The sequence below is a fragment of the Podarcis filfolensis genome, assembly GCF_964270895.1.
Source record: "Podarcis filfolensis genome assembly, chromosome: 5".
Taxonomy (NCBI): domain Eukaryota; kingdom Metazoa; phylum Chordata; class Lepidosauria; order Squamata; family Lacertidae; genus Podarcis; species Podarcis filfolensis.
Window position 1 is genome coordinate 82347755 of NC_139608.1, and position 15519 is coordinate 82363273.

The following is a 15519-nucleotide window of genomic DNA, read 5'->3' on the forward strand; positions in this document are numbered from 1 at the left end:
GCGATTCGGAAATTGTCACCATGTAAAAGGTGGGAAAGCTTTTGTGTCAGGTATTAGCCTTGTGTGAGTTATTAGTCTTTCAAGTCTGCCAGTAGGAAGTGGTATATACAATGCTGCTGAAGATTGTGCCTTGGTTTAATTTAGCATTTGAAAACAGACTCTTGTCTTCCCCAAAGGTCCATTTTTGAAGCGGAATGTACTCTCTCAAATAGACATTTGCTTCAAAAAGAATGTTAAACAAAGCAATTTTGTTATTCATTGACTATAAGACACAGAGGGATTTTTATAAATGGAGAGTGTCAATTCCCAACTGCAGCCTCACGTTCATCCTTTTAGTGTGAACTAGGCTCATACATGTTGTGGCCAAAATTTGCCTGGGATAAGGGAGTGCTCATAATAAGGCATGTAAAACAGATCGTAGTGTTTCTGCTGTATAATATTAGGATCAGAGAATATGGGTCCATTCCTTTCTGACCATCTTTTTTAAAAAAACAAAAATGAACCACTTGTAGTCTGCTTTGATGGCCTCTGGTCATGAAGCGGTTTATAAATCCATGAAATAAATAAAGCAAATCTTCATCACACTGATCCTATTTTTTCAGATACGGTTTAATTTCAGGTGAAATTCCTCAAATGTGCCACACCAGGTCTATTATAGGAAGCCATCTGGGCCTTTACTTGTCTTTGAGCTGAAACAGTATTTTGTGTGATCTCTATTGTGTAATGTAAAGCTGGAGTTGTTCCCTCCTACTGACAAGGCAATCTTGGCTGTGCTCCTGATGATACCAAGAAACTCCTCATATGAGAAAGTTATTTCACCTTTTGGGACATTCACATTTCATAACAATCAGCTGGTGTTTGTTTCTTTGTTTCCTCTCCCAACACTCATTTCAAACACCCATTTAAACTCCATTCTCACCAACCCACCTATGTTTCTGGGGACACACACACAGACACACTCCCTCCCCCCCCCATGTAGCATGGCACGGTCTTCTGCTGGTTTATTTATTTGTTAATCATTATCTTTTTAGTGAATGATTCAAATGTTCAGTTTCTGGACCAAGATGATGATGACGACCCTGATACAGAACTGTATCTCACGCAGCCTTTTGCGTGTGGAACTGCATTCGCAGTCAGCGTGCTGGATTCTCTCATGAGCGCAGTAAGTATCCAGTGTTTTCTATTTCCTCATTACACAGATGGTTGAAACCTGCCATTTCAACCTGCCATTTCAACCACAGCTCTGCTGGAAAACAGACTGCTCCTTTTGCCTAACCTTGTATGTCTCACTCTGCCTTTACATCCTTAACTTTTCGATCAGTGCTGGTAGAAGTAGTACAGTCAGAAACCAGTGGCTCATAGGTTGTAGAGAACACACAGCTTTTCAGCTGGGGAAACACCTCCCAGTGCCTCATTTGCCTTAAGAACTACAGTGGGGACAAACAAGCAAGGTGGTCTGAGAATAGGTTGCTCAAGTGCCCTTGTGACATTAAGCTAAGCCTCTGTCCTTCAGCCCACAACTAGTTGCATGGTTGAAAACACCCACCTCTAATTTTGCTCCATGCTGTGTAATTCAAATGTTGCCTCAGCTCACGTGTGCTGCCTACATCCAGGATGGAGAATAAATGTTGCATGCACAACAGGCCTGGAACTGCTACTGTAGGAACAAATGGCTGCAGGAGTGGTAAGACACAGGGACTCATTCTGTACGCTATTTTGGACCTCCCCCACCCCTTTAAAGAATCCTGTCCAAAATGCAAGGATGTTCCCATATGGCTACAGATAAAGTCACCTAAAATGAATGCAGGTAAGAAGCAGGTAACTGAGGAAGGAGGCAGTGGATAATTTGGGGGGTCTCAAGAGAAAGACAATATGCAGAAGCCAGCCATCCAGCCAAGGAGTTGTGCAGGGATATGGCCAAGTACGGGCCTCACAAGAAACACAGCTGAGGAAGTAAGCAGTTCCCTAATGAGGTAAGTTATCATATTTAAGAGTGAAGCTATCCTTTCATTCACAGTCCTTGAAGTAGTGGATGTTTAGATTTTGCAGTATGTGGCTTTACTGTGCAACGAGCACCTTTTTTGACCAAATTACGCAGCGAAAATTAGGGTGCGCATTAGATTTGATGGCGCATTTACATTCAGCAGCAAATATGTCTTTGGTTTCAAGGTTTTGAAAATCGAGGTGCGCATTAGATTCGTGTAAATACAGTGTTTTACTTTAGTCAATTAGTCAAAAACAAGGCAATCCATCTAATAAAATTTTCTTTTTTTTAACATTGGTTGACAGCCACAATGATTATTTTTGTAAAGTGCTTAGAGGTTTCCTTACAATCAAGTGGTATGCAATTTTTGTTAAATAAAATATAACACAAGTCTTATACTTTCCTGCTGTTCAGAAATATTATCAGGTGATAAACTACTCTCTTGGTTTATCTTATGATTAAATCATGCAATACTGTACAAATCTGTGTGGTAGATTTATCAGATAAATACATTAGATTATTTCTGCTCTGTTTAGAGTTCACTCCCTGTAACATCACTAGCTTTAAGATAATGACTTCAATTCAAGACTGTCAGCATTTGGAGATCCATTATATTTTAAATAAACTATACAAATAAAAATGCATTTCTGTAATACTGACAAAAAACAAATACTCCAGCACTGGAGTTTCTCTTTAAGCTACTCTATGCAAACTAGCAAATATTTTAAATGTGGCAGCCTTGACACAGAAAATGATAGTTTTAGAATAATTATAAATGAAAGGCAAAATGCTATTAGAATGTATTAAAGAGCTCTGTTAATTTTCAGTTAAATTTTCTGTAAGAGACCAATTAGTTTAAGAAGCATGACAGCATTAATGGTGAACCATAAGATCTTGTGATTATTTTACTTTTAAAAAGGAGGGGGGATTTTACAAAGCAGGCCCCAAATAGTTGTGCTCTTTCAAAAGAGTTTTGATGGAATGCAAAAAAAAGGGCTAGGTGGCACTGCAAGCTCAAATATAGAGACCTATCTTTTGCCCAGGTTATAGTAAGCCAGGGTTGTGCTTACCTTTGTCCCTCATGCTGGAACAATTGCAGATAGACTCACATGATTATCTAGTTAGCAACTGTGGCTGCAAATTAAAAGGTCTTTACTCTTGATTGCTACACAGCCAACAGCAGGAATTTGGCCTAAAAGGATTCTGCTAAACTTAATCACCTTTCTAAATGCATTCAGATTTTTTTCCTACTGCGAGTAGCAGATTCAGATTGCATCACCTCTTTCATGGATCGATCAGAAAATAGTTTTCTAGTTAATTTTTCCTTATGTGTCATGTCCAAAGACCTTACTACATAGTAAAATGTTACTTAGAATGTTTGAAGCTGCCACAAGATTTTCCTCCGTTATTTTAGTAGTAGCTGTTGTAATCTAAGAGCTAAAGATTAGCTCCTACACCCTCAAAGAAAAAGCAGGGTTATCAAACATTGAAATTCAGTCAATGGAATTCCAGGAATTTCAACAGATGCATCTTTTCCTACTTCTACCAACTGTGAAATATGCAGGAGCCCAAGCCACAGTAGGATAAGTAGCAGGCATAGCTCTCTGGATATTAAAATACTCAACCTGGTTCTGGAAAGAGCATCTTTTCAGAACAGTGTGAGGTCTCTATGATGCTAACTCTAATCCCTTCCTGTTGAAACTCAAACCAGCAACCATCTTCTTATCCGAAAGCAGCAGCCTTGCTGTCCATAGTGTGACCAGAGACCAAGAGGGACGGGGCTTCTGTACCTTTTACAGTGGGGGGGGGGGTCTGGCAGGGACGCACTTGCCAGAACTCCCTATTCTACACGGCCATTCAAAGGTGCAAGCGCCCCCCCCCCTGTTGAATCTGGTTTCCCTAGCAACCACAGAAAGTGCTGAAACAAAAGCCATAGGACTGCAACAACAATATATTGATAATCAGGAGTTCACAATCAAGTAGACAAATATCACAATTGCAAAATGAACATTTCAGCAAGGCTTAAAAAACCCCAAAACTATATATCACAAAAATAATTATTATTTCACTGAAGAATGCTCTAAGCAGCTGACAACAGACAGGCTTCTAGATAAGGTCCTGTTTCAAAGATCTTTCTCAGATGGTAACACATCAAAAATGTTTCAATGTCCTGAATGGAGTTTTTGTAACTCGGAGGATTCAGAAATGTTTATATCTCTAAAGATGTTATTTGAATCTAAAAGGGTGGTATTATCCAAGCCAGTGGAGTAGAGCTGTTAACAAAAATGTGCCTGCTAAGCACAATTGGAGGATTCTTCCCATACGAATAATTTGAGGGATGCTAAGGCACCATTGATTTGCTTACTACTGAGCAGACATGTATAGGATTGTGCTGTAGAAGTTTTTCCTGGGTTGCCATCCAATTTTTCCTGAAGCAATTGCCACATATGTGACCAATACAGCAGTCCTTGTTAGGATTAGAGATAATTCTCTTTAAAAATAAAATAAAATACTGTCCTCCACCAGCCATAGATTGCAGCTACTTAAGGAAGCCTTTTGCAACCCGACATGTGCACTTTTAAATGAACTTCCTTCCGCTGGCGTCTAATTAATATTTAAAATGCCCATTGTTTTGCCTGAGAGACCAGAGCAGCTACTGATGCTGGCAAAATGTCACTGTGGAGAAAATCTTCCCTAATAAACTACACTTACCCCATACCCTAGAGTTTTTTAAAAGGACCAGCAGGACCCTAAACTCATCATACATTTATCTGGAATGAACTCAAAATGTTTAATTGATACATGCTTGTGTCTGAACACTGTCAAGTCTCGTAATAAGATGTTTAGTACAATACAGCGGGAAGACAGCTCGAGTCCAGCAACAGTAATAAGTAATGACACCCGAAGCACAGAGGCGGCTCCCCAATGGATTGGTGACAAGTATAAAAAGGCAATCTAGCCTGTGTAAGCTTTAAATGTGGTCTGGATTTTTACAATTACATGTCCTAAAGGCTGTTATTAGACATGAAGGCAATGAGAAGGAAGGCAGTCATTGCTTCACCACTAACACCAATTATAGGAAACATAAATGATTTACATTTTTGTTCTTTAATAAAAATCAGTCCTGAGTTGGATTTTTAAAAAATAAAATAAAAAGGGGGGGTTTGAGCAGAAGCCTAATGGGACAGAAGAAAATAGAGTAATTGGGGGCTGCTGTCTTTTCACTTCCGATGAGAAATTATTTGAAGAGACAAGCCAAGAACTTTAAACAGCAGAAACCCAGAAAAGTTGTAATTTGGATGTCTTCAGTTGTGACTTTAATGGTGTTTGCTTGAAGAGCTTTCTTTTATCTCCGCAGACATACTTCAATGACAATATTCTCACGCTGATACGTACGCTGGTAACAGGAGGAGCCACGCCAGAGCTGGAGTCGCTGATTGCGGAGGAGAACGCGCTGAGAGGCGGCTACAGCACACCCCAGACGCTTGCAAACAGGGACAGGTGTCGGGTGGCGCAGCTGGCATTGCTAGATGGGCCTTTTGCAGACCTCGGGGTAAGACCAGGACAGCAAAAGGAAAAGTCCGGGAGCTATTCTGTAGCTGCCTTTGTCTTGACCTCAACAGAGAAGATGCGTAATCTCTAAAGGCAGTGTTTCTTTGAGTATCAAATTTTGGGGTTCTTTGCTGCAGTGATCTGAGAATTGGCAGCTGGAAGACTTAACCCATCTCCCAGATATTTTCCAGCTGTCCCCTGACAAAATCACCATTCCTCCTCCCCCACCCCTGGCAAACCCTCTTCTGCATTAGATCTGCATTGCACTCTGCCCCTCATACCAGTCCTGGGCGATATATTGATAATATTGGCCAGTACTGGTATGAGGGGGCTGAGTGCAATGGCAGTTTCACTCAGGGATATATTGCTCGTGAAACCGCCACTGCGTCCCTCTGCCTCCAGCGCCCAGCTGAGGGAGAAACAAGGGGAGCCAGGCGCTGGAGGCAAAGGAAGTCAGGAATGGTGGTGGTTTCACCAGCGATATACCACTGAGTGAAACTGCCACCGCACTCTGCCCTCATACTGCCGCAGTGGGCCCTCGCCTCAGCCAAGCTGTTTTACAGAGCGCCTGACCCGCCACTGGCTCACATGAGCCAGCAGCGCAGTGGGGTCTCCATTAATGTGCTCTCCCCTTTCCGGCTCCCGGATTGTGGTTGTTTAGCTGGGGAGGTGCAGGCTCTGTCATACTTTTCCATTGGGGGGGCGCAGCTGCACACCCCTCAATGGAGATGTTTACACCTCCAGCTCGTGCAGAGGCAGCCTAACTTGGCTACGGCCTGACTGGCTTTGTCTGGGAAGGTGGGCTGCATCTTTCCTCCCAGAAAAACGGAGCCCACCATCCTGCGCTAAGACAGCCCTGCCTTGCAGACTTCACCCCGGAGGATGGACTTCGTCTTTCCTCCTGGGGTGAACAACCACCCCGGGGAAAGAGGCAGCATGCTTGTATGGGTGAAGGCAGTTAAACACTACTGTCGCCTGGTCCATATTTGGGGAGTGGAAGGCGAGCGGGCAGCCCCCCATGCCAAGGAGCCCCTGCCACTAACACACGAGTGGCAGGGACCTCAGGGCTGGCTCGGCGGGGGGTAGGAGCCTTTCCGCCCCCCCCCCCAACTCAGCTGGGGCCAATGCAGCTTGAAAGTGAATCGCCATTGCAGTGTTTTGCCAAACATCACGGTTTGGCAATATATCGCGATGTTGAAAAAAATAAGCTGCATTGGCCCACGAGGCACCAGGTGAAATTGCTGCAGCTCTCACTGCGGGAGTGCAGGCGCTTTCATCCAGGCGCTCACGGGCTGGGAAAACGCAGCCTCTTTGCGCAGCTTAGCTGAGGAAGACGAAGGTTCTAACATATAGAATAAGAGAACAAGAAGAACATATATTTAAAGGAGATTGGAAAATGTTTATTGAATATATGGAGGAAAATTGTTTTTGAACACGTGGGCAGCATTAAGATAAATTCAACAGTGTAAATATGCAGGGATTTATATTGTACAAAATGAGCCATGGAAAGAGAGGAAGAGAAGTCATTGATATCTTAAGGTTGGTTAAAACAGAAATTTAATAAAATTGTATTTTTAAAAAAGGAAGGTTCCCCCTCACTAGGTGAGACAGCCCTGGTGCTCTCCCAGGAGCATCAGGGCTCCTTTAACTGCTCGGCTGAGGCAAGGCAGCTGCACACTCCTCAGTCGAGCAGTTTAAAGATGCAGAGGGAAGAACAAGCTGTATCAGCACCTCACCATTACAGCTTGTTTCTCCCTCAGCGTCATATGAGGACAGAGTGGGATGGTGGTATTTCTCAGTGGTATATCGCTGGTGAAACCGCCACCACTCCTGAGTCCCTCCGATAGGAACGCCCGCTGGAGGAGGGAACTCTTGACTCCCTCCAGTGGACACTGCTAGCAGAGGGACTCAGTCAGGAGCAGTGGTGGTTTCACCAGCGATATACCACTGAGAGATACCGACATCGTGGTCTGCTCCTCATACCAGTCCTGGGTGATATATTGCCCAGGCCTACTGGTGATACACCACAATGCTGAAAACCCACATCATCCAGCCTTATTCTGCATCACAGGAAATGTTGTCCAGATTAGCTGGAACCTAGGCAAAATACCCAAACAACCCTCTTCCAACTGTTAATGGCAGCAAAGAAGAGCTTTTTACTTACGTACCTTGGCCGCTGGCTTCCGAGTGCAACCGAAGACATAGCAAGGGAATAGTGGAGTAGCCCAGGGACCTTTTTAGATGTGGCACCATCATTAGGCAATGTCCTCCACAAGGTAGGCACACACACTCCCCAGCCCTGTTTTACCTTCCTTGTAAGTCACCTTATTAAACATGGTTCTGTGGGGAGGTTTCTAGTTGTCCCATCTGCTCTGGCTTGGGTAAATTCATATTTTTCTAGTGCTGTTTGCTATATTGCTGCTGTTACAATTTGCCATATCCAAGTGGGAGATTTTTATAGAGTTGGAAGGGACCACGATGGTCATGTATTCCAACCCCCGCAGTACTGGAATCTTTTGCCCAATGTGGGGCTCAAACCTACAACCCTCAGATTAAGAGTCTTGTCCTCTACTGACTGAGCTATTATTTTCTTCCTGGAATGGATGCCTCCTACTGGAGGCATCAGGCAGGTTCCTCTCCATCCTTCAAGGGGAAGGAGTCATCCCTCTAACCAGACTAGCCCTCCCTGTGGTCAAAGAAATTTAAACTGGAACTAGGGTTGGCAGTGGTGATAAACTTGAACTGGGTTGTAAACGTGCCAGTAGCTCAATGTGACTGAATGGCCCTTTATATAAAAAACAGAAAACAAATGTTGAGGAGAAAGGACTCACTGACCTGTCAATTCTTTATGTGCTTCATACATGGCTTTATATTCTTCCATAAGAGCTCCCCATCTGCATCTGGTGTGTTTCAAACCTGACCTCTGTGAGAATTAGGCATCTCCATCTTCTTCAAGATTTCTTTACCCAAATCATCATCTTCAAGATTTTCTTTAGGCTGTAAATATAAACAAGCACAGCCTAAACTTAGACACAGGGTTTCTCCATCAGTTCAAACCTTGAACTACCAGCCATCAAGTGTAGAAATTGAAGTCATGTACATATAGAGTAACATCAAACAGATTAAGTATGTCTAACCCCAATGGGCATACACTTGATTCTCCCTCCCCTTATTGTTCTGACCCATCTTAATCAGGTACCCACAGGGACAAGGCAGGTCAGTGGCTGGAGCATCACAAGTCACTCCATACTTGGTTCAACAAAGGCCAGAGGTGAACTTAGGCCTGCTAGGTCTCTTCCACCACCAGTTGGACAGATAAGGTAGCACGGGAAGTGGCACTGAAACCCCAACATCAGGAGCCTGATCAAATTCCCCAGTTGGTAGCATAGCAGCTCTGGACTTGGCTGACTCCTCCTCTGAGCTTGAGGCGATGACACCTAATTTGTAGAAGGGATAATCCCACAAATGGGAATACACAAATGCCCATGTACTTACCTAAACAAAGGTTACATTCTATGTGAGATGGGAAGCACATGCGCAACCCTGCTGCCCCTTTGCACAAATTGGATCCTTGTGAAAAACCAGTTTTGACTACCCCCATGGTTCTCGCAGTATGTGGGGGTCACATACTGCTGTTACTTATACAGATGATACTGAAGCTGGAAGTTTGATTCGTCATATATATGAACCAGTTTCTGTATCTGCCATACTGAATGCCCGTTGAGTCCCCTAATCAAAACAAATGCTTGGCTTGGAGACAAAAGACAATTTTGATAGGTGGCAAACTTCAGTTACAGACAAACACATCCTCCCCTTCTCTAATTTCCATTTTTTTCAGGGCTAAAGAAAGGGGGGGATTCTTACCTACTAAGTGTTAATCTCCCCAGTGAAATCCAAACTATCTTGGTGAAAATTGACAACATAGTTAAATAAACTGAGCCATATGACACAGTAATTTGCAAGACCGGAGCAAGTTAGGAAAAGTCACACCTTCTTAATCATCCAGTAGTTCAGACTACATTGCTCTTAATTTGTGGAATAGGTGTTCTCTGGGCCCCAAGCTTACATGTTCAATTAAAATAAGAGTCAGTCACTGTTCCCAGTCCAGGTTGGGGTTTTTGTGAGGGTTTTTTTTTTTGGGGGGGGAATACAATCACTGGGATCGGACACATTCCCATGCACACATTTATTAGCTGGTTTCAAGATTAAATATTTAAATTAGACAGCTCCTTGACTAATTGTTTCTCACTCGTGACAAGTAAACAACAGATTGCCTCACACCTTGTCCCCTTGGCACAGAACTACGGACTTAAAAAATATCCCCCTCCATACATCCTTTCATTATCACTGTTGCAACGGAGGCTGAAGGGTGGGGGGTGGGAAGGAAGTGGAGAACAACCTCTTAATTCCTTTCTTCTCCTTTTTGTCTCCTAGGACGGTGGTTGTTATGGAGATTTGTTTTGTAAAGCTTTGAAAACATACAATATGCTTTGCTTTGGAATATACCGATTGAGAGATTTCAACCAAAGCACGCCTAGCCAATGCACTAAGCGGTATGTACAAAACTTAAGCCTCTTGGCCAGCCATTATCGTTATTGCTGTTTTTCACTGTCCCTGTAAACTTCACCACAGCACCAAGTGTTGGCTAATGGTAGTAAGGCAGGTGCAAGCATTCACATTTTCCCAGAAAATCTATGGGATTGGGAGGCTGGATGTTGAAGGAAAATGTTTTGAACACAACGGCCTTGCTCTGGAATATAGCTTTGCCTTATATCTCTGGGTTTTGTTTCACTGAGTTTAACCCCATTTTGTAAGTATGAAGCATCCCATGGTTTTTTCGCTATGTGGGTTCACTACCACTGATCATTTCCTGAATATAGTGAACTTCCATGTTTATCAGGAGACCCCTAATGCATAGGATAGCCCTGCATAATAGTACTCCTTCAGTCGTCTTAAGAGTGAAAAAAATATATGGGCAAAGATTAAACCATTCTTGGGTTCACACACTTTCTCTCCCCCCCCCCACATCAAACCTGAGGAAGTGCACTGTATAACTTGAAAGCCTAAAGGGTATTATTTTAGCAGCTTCATTTTTTCCTAATGTACTAGTAGAACAAGCTGATTTTGAACTACAAATAAATAACTAAAGAACTGTCACCAGTTGATCACAATGTACCAGAATACTTCACTAGTGAGTTAACTGTTAATAAGCCATGTGTTTTTTTAGAAGATGTAGAAAATATATTCCCTTCCTTGCTCCAAATAACCCCAACCTATTAGTCCAAAGTTGCAAAGGTGACTGAGATATCTGAAGTGGTACCTTCTCTCATTTGAACCTGTCTGTGTGCAGAGAGTGTCATCAAAAGCCCAGCTTTAGATGCCCCTGTTGTTAGAGGTGAGGCAAGTAGGGACCAGGGGCAAGCATTTTCTGTGGTGATGCCCTATCTCTAGAATTCCCTCTCCCCCCTCCCCGAAGCTCATGTGTTTCTCCTTTTCCAGCAACAGGTAAAACTTATTTTGTTTCTCTGGGCTTTTGAAATGGGAGGATAACTTTTTAAAAAAACTACACAATTATTACTGTTAAATTCCTGACATGGCTGTATCTGATATTCTCAACATTTGAATGTTGTACGTTTGTTGGGTAGAAACACGAGATATGGGTAGTTTAAATAGATAAAGTAAATGAACAAACACCACCGGTGAGCAAACACATACAAGATTTCCCCATTCTGTTTCCCTCTTAACAATTGTTTTGCCTCCAAAGTAGGCGCAGGATTTAAAGCCCCTGCAATTCTCAGGTTAGCAAATGAGATACAGCAATAGGTTAAAACTCACAGTATGGAAAGAGGGTCAAGGAAGAGAAACGGGCGAAGGAAATTAGGGAGAAGGGAAGACTGAAGGTATGACTTACAGCAGATAGGGTTCAGAGGCAAACAACAAAAAATATCTGAACTGAACTGATCAAAAGAGTCACAGATTGCAGGACAAGCTGTCTTCCCCAACCTGTCTACTGTGGCAGAGCATATTCCAAAAAGGGGGGCTGCCACAAACATTAGTGTATTACAGGTAACTGCTTCCAAGACAAAATGACTTGTTCAGCCCACTTTTCTTACTTTATAACACTCTCCTCACCTGCCTATCAGCTTTTGGATCTGTGTCCTACAGACATGGCTGCAGGGATAGTAAGACACCTTTTCCCAAACCTGGCACCCTCCAGATGTTTAAGCCACCTCAGTGATGCTCACCCTTTGAACTACAAATGGCCTCAGCTGTTTTCTGTCTCTTGTGCTGATGCAAATATCCTTTCCCTGAATGCATTAAGATGGGAGGATGTTGCATTATTTTGGTGGTGAGAGATGCGCGGAAGGCTACAGAGAAATTACAACAGGTTTATTGAAAATCTAGGGGCATCTCTTGAAGTACCTTGGATGTCTTGTGTCAAATTCCGACTGACAAATATAACTCAGAGATTTGCTGAACCACCACCACCACTACCCTGAAAACGCTTGTTTCTTCTATGGATTCCACCAGCAGTACATTTCAAAGTCAAGGCCCTCACACATGTTGTTGGGAACCATTACTGTAGTGCTGTGGGATGGATGCATGAAAAAGCAGCTCCCCACAACACTACTGCAGCCTTTATCAGATACCTATGCAATGACTGTACGAAGCTCACTCCCTTCCTTTCAGCGTGAAAATGTCAAGCTGATGATATTATTTGTGTAGAGCATGGAAACCTCATGGAAAGGAAATAAGACGGCTGTTCTTTTCTTTTTCAGTTTTGTTATAGCCAACCCACCTTATGAGTTTGAGCTTGTGCCGACAGACTGGATCTTCTGTTTGATGCAGTACGACCACAATGCTGGCCAGTCCCGGGCTAGTCTCTCCCATTCTTCCCATTCCTCCTATACGTCTAGCAAGAAAAGCTCATCGGTTCATTCTATCCCAGCAACCGCAAACCGACAGAATCGAACTAAGACCAGGGACTCCCGGGAAAAGCAGAAGTACGTGCAGGAAGATAGACTTTGATACGTGTACCCACTCCCACCGTGTGTGAAGCTGTATCCACCACCCATACCCTCCCAATTGGTGTGTCCAATAGTAGCTTTCCCTCTTCTCCCCAGCCCTCCCCTGTGGAGTTCCCATTTTTATACACATATTTTGCATATGTATAACAGTGTGCATGTGGTTGTCATTTTTTATTTCAATACCATAAAACCCTTAAGCACAACAGCAACGAAACAGACAGACCAAACATTATTTATGATGCAGAGCAGGTGGGGGGGAAAGTTAAGAGCAGATGCGAAGAACCCCCCACCACCACCATAACTGTTCTAACAGAGATTAAACCACACGTAGTGTGACTACTGACTTTGTGGTGTCAGCTACAGAAAGTTATCTAATGCAAGCCTGGTGTGGTAAAAGGGGCACTTGCGTAAAATAATTCACACACATGAAATTCAACCCCAAAGTGGTTACTTTTCTAAGCATCAGATAAATGTGCTGTAGGGGTGGGGGGGGTCAGTCTTTTGTGCTGAAACAGCCTCACACTATTTTATAGAGTTTTGCTGCACCTGCTTTTATACCAAAGCAATATCAGGATGTTTCTTGCACATAGGACTTTTAAAAAATATAGAGAGAGTGAGTGCCTTTTTCACATTAATACAAAAATACTAAAAAAATAACTAGGCTTGTAGTTCTTCAGTTCTAATTATTTAACCTCCCCCACTTTTTAAAACAATGTTCTAATTGTATATTAATTTTTGTCTATACTGCCACATGAATAACTCTATTTTCTCTTACTTTTGACATTTGGGAAGAAAAGCCATGTGTATCATAAATATAGAATACAGCTTATTAGAATCTTCCTCCCTGAGACTTTTATATCTATTAAAAGGTGAATTAGTCACCTTATGTACAGAATAAATGGGGTATAAATCCTTCCCACTATGGCAAAGGCTCATGCTCATTTTATTCAGAAAAGAGCAAGTAACTTTACGTATCAATAAACTCTTATTATCAGCGCACTCCCTTCCCATTCTGATAGCTTAATTGTGTGCTATTAAAACCTCCAGAAAGAACTTGCATACACATGAACAGGAAAATCTGGGGTCATGCTTTAGGTTGATGGGTTTAGCCAAGGTAAATAATAATATAGCTGTTGCATAGCACCTGCTGAACTTAATGGCAACATACCCTTTAAATCCTTGAAAGGATTTAAAGAACGCACAAAACAGATTGCCTTGCATTATTAGTGCCTATTGCTAACTCCTTCAATCGGGGTTGCAAGATTCCACTGCCTTAGAACTAGTAAGCCAGAGTTTCCCAAAATAGTGAGGAACAATTGTTTCTGGACTGAAACTAGAAATTTGCTTCTCTCTGTCTCTCTTGCACTCCCTCAAAAATATATGCATTTTTTTTATAAACAACAATCTGCTCCTAGAGCAGCAGACATGCTTATGACTGGGAATAGCCCTGTTAACATGGCCTTCCAGCACCAAAAAATTTCTTTTGCCCATTCAGGGAAGGCTCCATGATGGTATCATCCCCATACTTTCTGGGCCCTGCTGAGGCTTCAGGGATTTCTTCTCACTTACCAGCTGTAATGCAGGCAGGGCTACGTGAGGGATTTGCGGTGTGTTCTCACTTATGCCACTGCCCATAAATTGGCAGGTTGTATGTGGAGAAACAATCCTGCACAGAGCTACCCCAATATACTAAGTCTGTTTTTGCACTCAGTGAACATTTTTGGGGAATCGCTGTACAGTCAGGAAGCTCTCTGAAAAGACATCTTGCAACCCTCTGTGCTAATCAGTAGCTCATATCTAGTGCCTAACCCATTTACTTGTCAGTAAGACCTAGTCATTAGTTTCAGAAAAAAACGTGCTTTAATAATGTAGTTCAGCAAGACACTGGCCAAGCTAACAACATTGCAGAGAATTAAATGTGGTTCACAGGAATGGAGTCAGGATTGAATGTTCACAGAACATGTTTCTAAACTATCAGGCTTGCACCTTGGAGCCCTGCACCACCTTATTTATCCATTGCAGAAGACTAGTTCCTTGCAACTGCACCTCCTTGCTCCCTACTTCCTCTGTCCTACCCCTTCCCTTTATAGAAATATTAGCTAGCTGGTTGCCTGGCATGTGCTTTATGTTTTAGAAAGTATATTGGGGATGCGGGGAGTTGCTATATAGATATTTCCCCTCCCCTCTCCTCCTCCAGAAAGCATGATGATTATAGAAGCTTGCTGTGTGAATTGACAATGAAGCCAAGCACTTTTACTGACAACCTCTGGTTTGGTGCAATGCCTAAAGCCTTTCCGCCTTACTTGTAATCCTGATTGGGAGTTCCCAGTCTTACATACTGAAGGGTGACTGCAAGTTGGCATTACTGGAAAACGTTTCAGACTATTATTGTCCCTCTGCCCCGTAAGACCAAAGCAGTACTGCCAACTCATTGCGCTGGACCCTGAAGATAAATTTGCACAGTTTTGCAAAAGAAGGTCCTGATCTTTGCCACCAGGCATTCTCTAACACACACCAAGGATGTGCCAGTTAAAGTGCTCAATGGGACGCGTGACAGTTTAAAGGCGTTGTAAAACTTACATAGCTTACTTCTCTTTCTAAAGTGCGACAAGGATGAATAGAATGGGCCAAGGTATGACAATTGATGGTTCTGCATGAGCTAGAAAACTGCTGTGGGGTTTCCTTCTATAACTTTGTCCTTGTGGAAACTTGTGACACATTAAAAACCACGTTACCAAACTTGATTCAGTTTTTTTTTTTAATTTCAGATTTGTTGTAATGTCTATTTTAATTTTATTTATTTATTTATTTGGCTTTGTTTCTAAACCCAAAGTAAACTGGCTGTTGTTGCTGCTGCTGTTGCTCAACTCTCATTTGCGATTTCTTTTTTCTACCCTATCACCTGCTTGCATTTCATTTCCAACTGCACGTGTCCCCCCAACTGAACAACTAGGT

The 15519-nt window shown here is 42.6% G+C and overlaps 1 protein-coding gene across 15 annotated transcripts in view; it reads left to right on the forward strand.

Annotated features, from left to right (window-relative positions):
• Positions 1 to 15519, forward strand: part of LOC310762901 (calcium-activated potassium channel subunit alpha-1) — a 564221-nt gene that overhangs the window by 532640 nt on the left and 16062 nt on the right. For 9 of the 15 annotated variants that reach the window (XM_083614569.1, XM_083614564.1, XM_083614572.1 and 6 more), the window contains 5 exons: positions 1032 to 1162; positions 5343 to 5537; positions 9971 to 10089; positions 12316 to 12540; positions 15168 to 15196. In XM_083614569.1, the coding sequence (XP_083470695.1) occupies positions 1032 to 1162; positions 5343 to 5537; positions 9971 to 10089; positions 12316 to 12540; positions 15168 to 15196 (699 nt within the window). Of the gene's footprint in view, positions 1 to 1031; positions 1163 to 5342; positions 5538 to 9970; positions 10090 to 12315; positions 15304 to 15519 lie in introns of those variants that run through there. The other 6 variants (XM_083614567.1, XM_083614568.1, XM_083614578.1 and 3 more) reach the window with 2 other exon arrangements.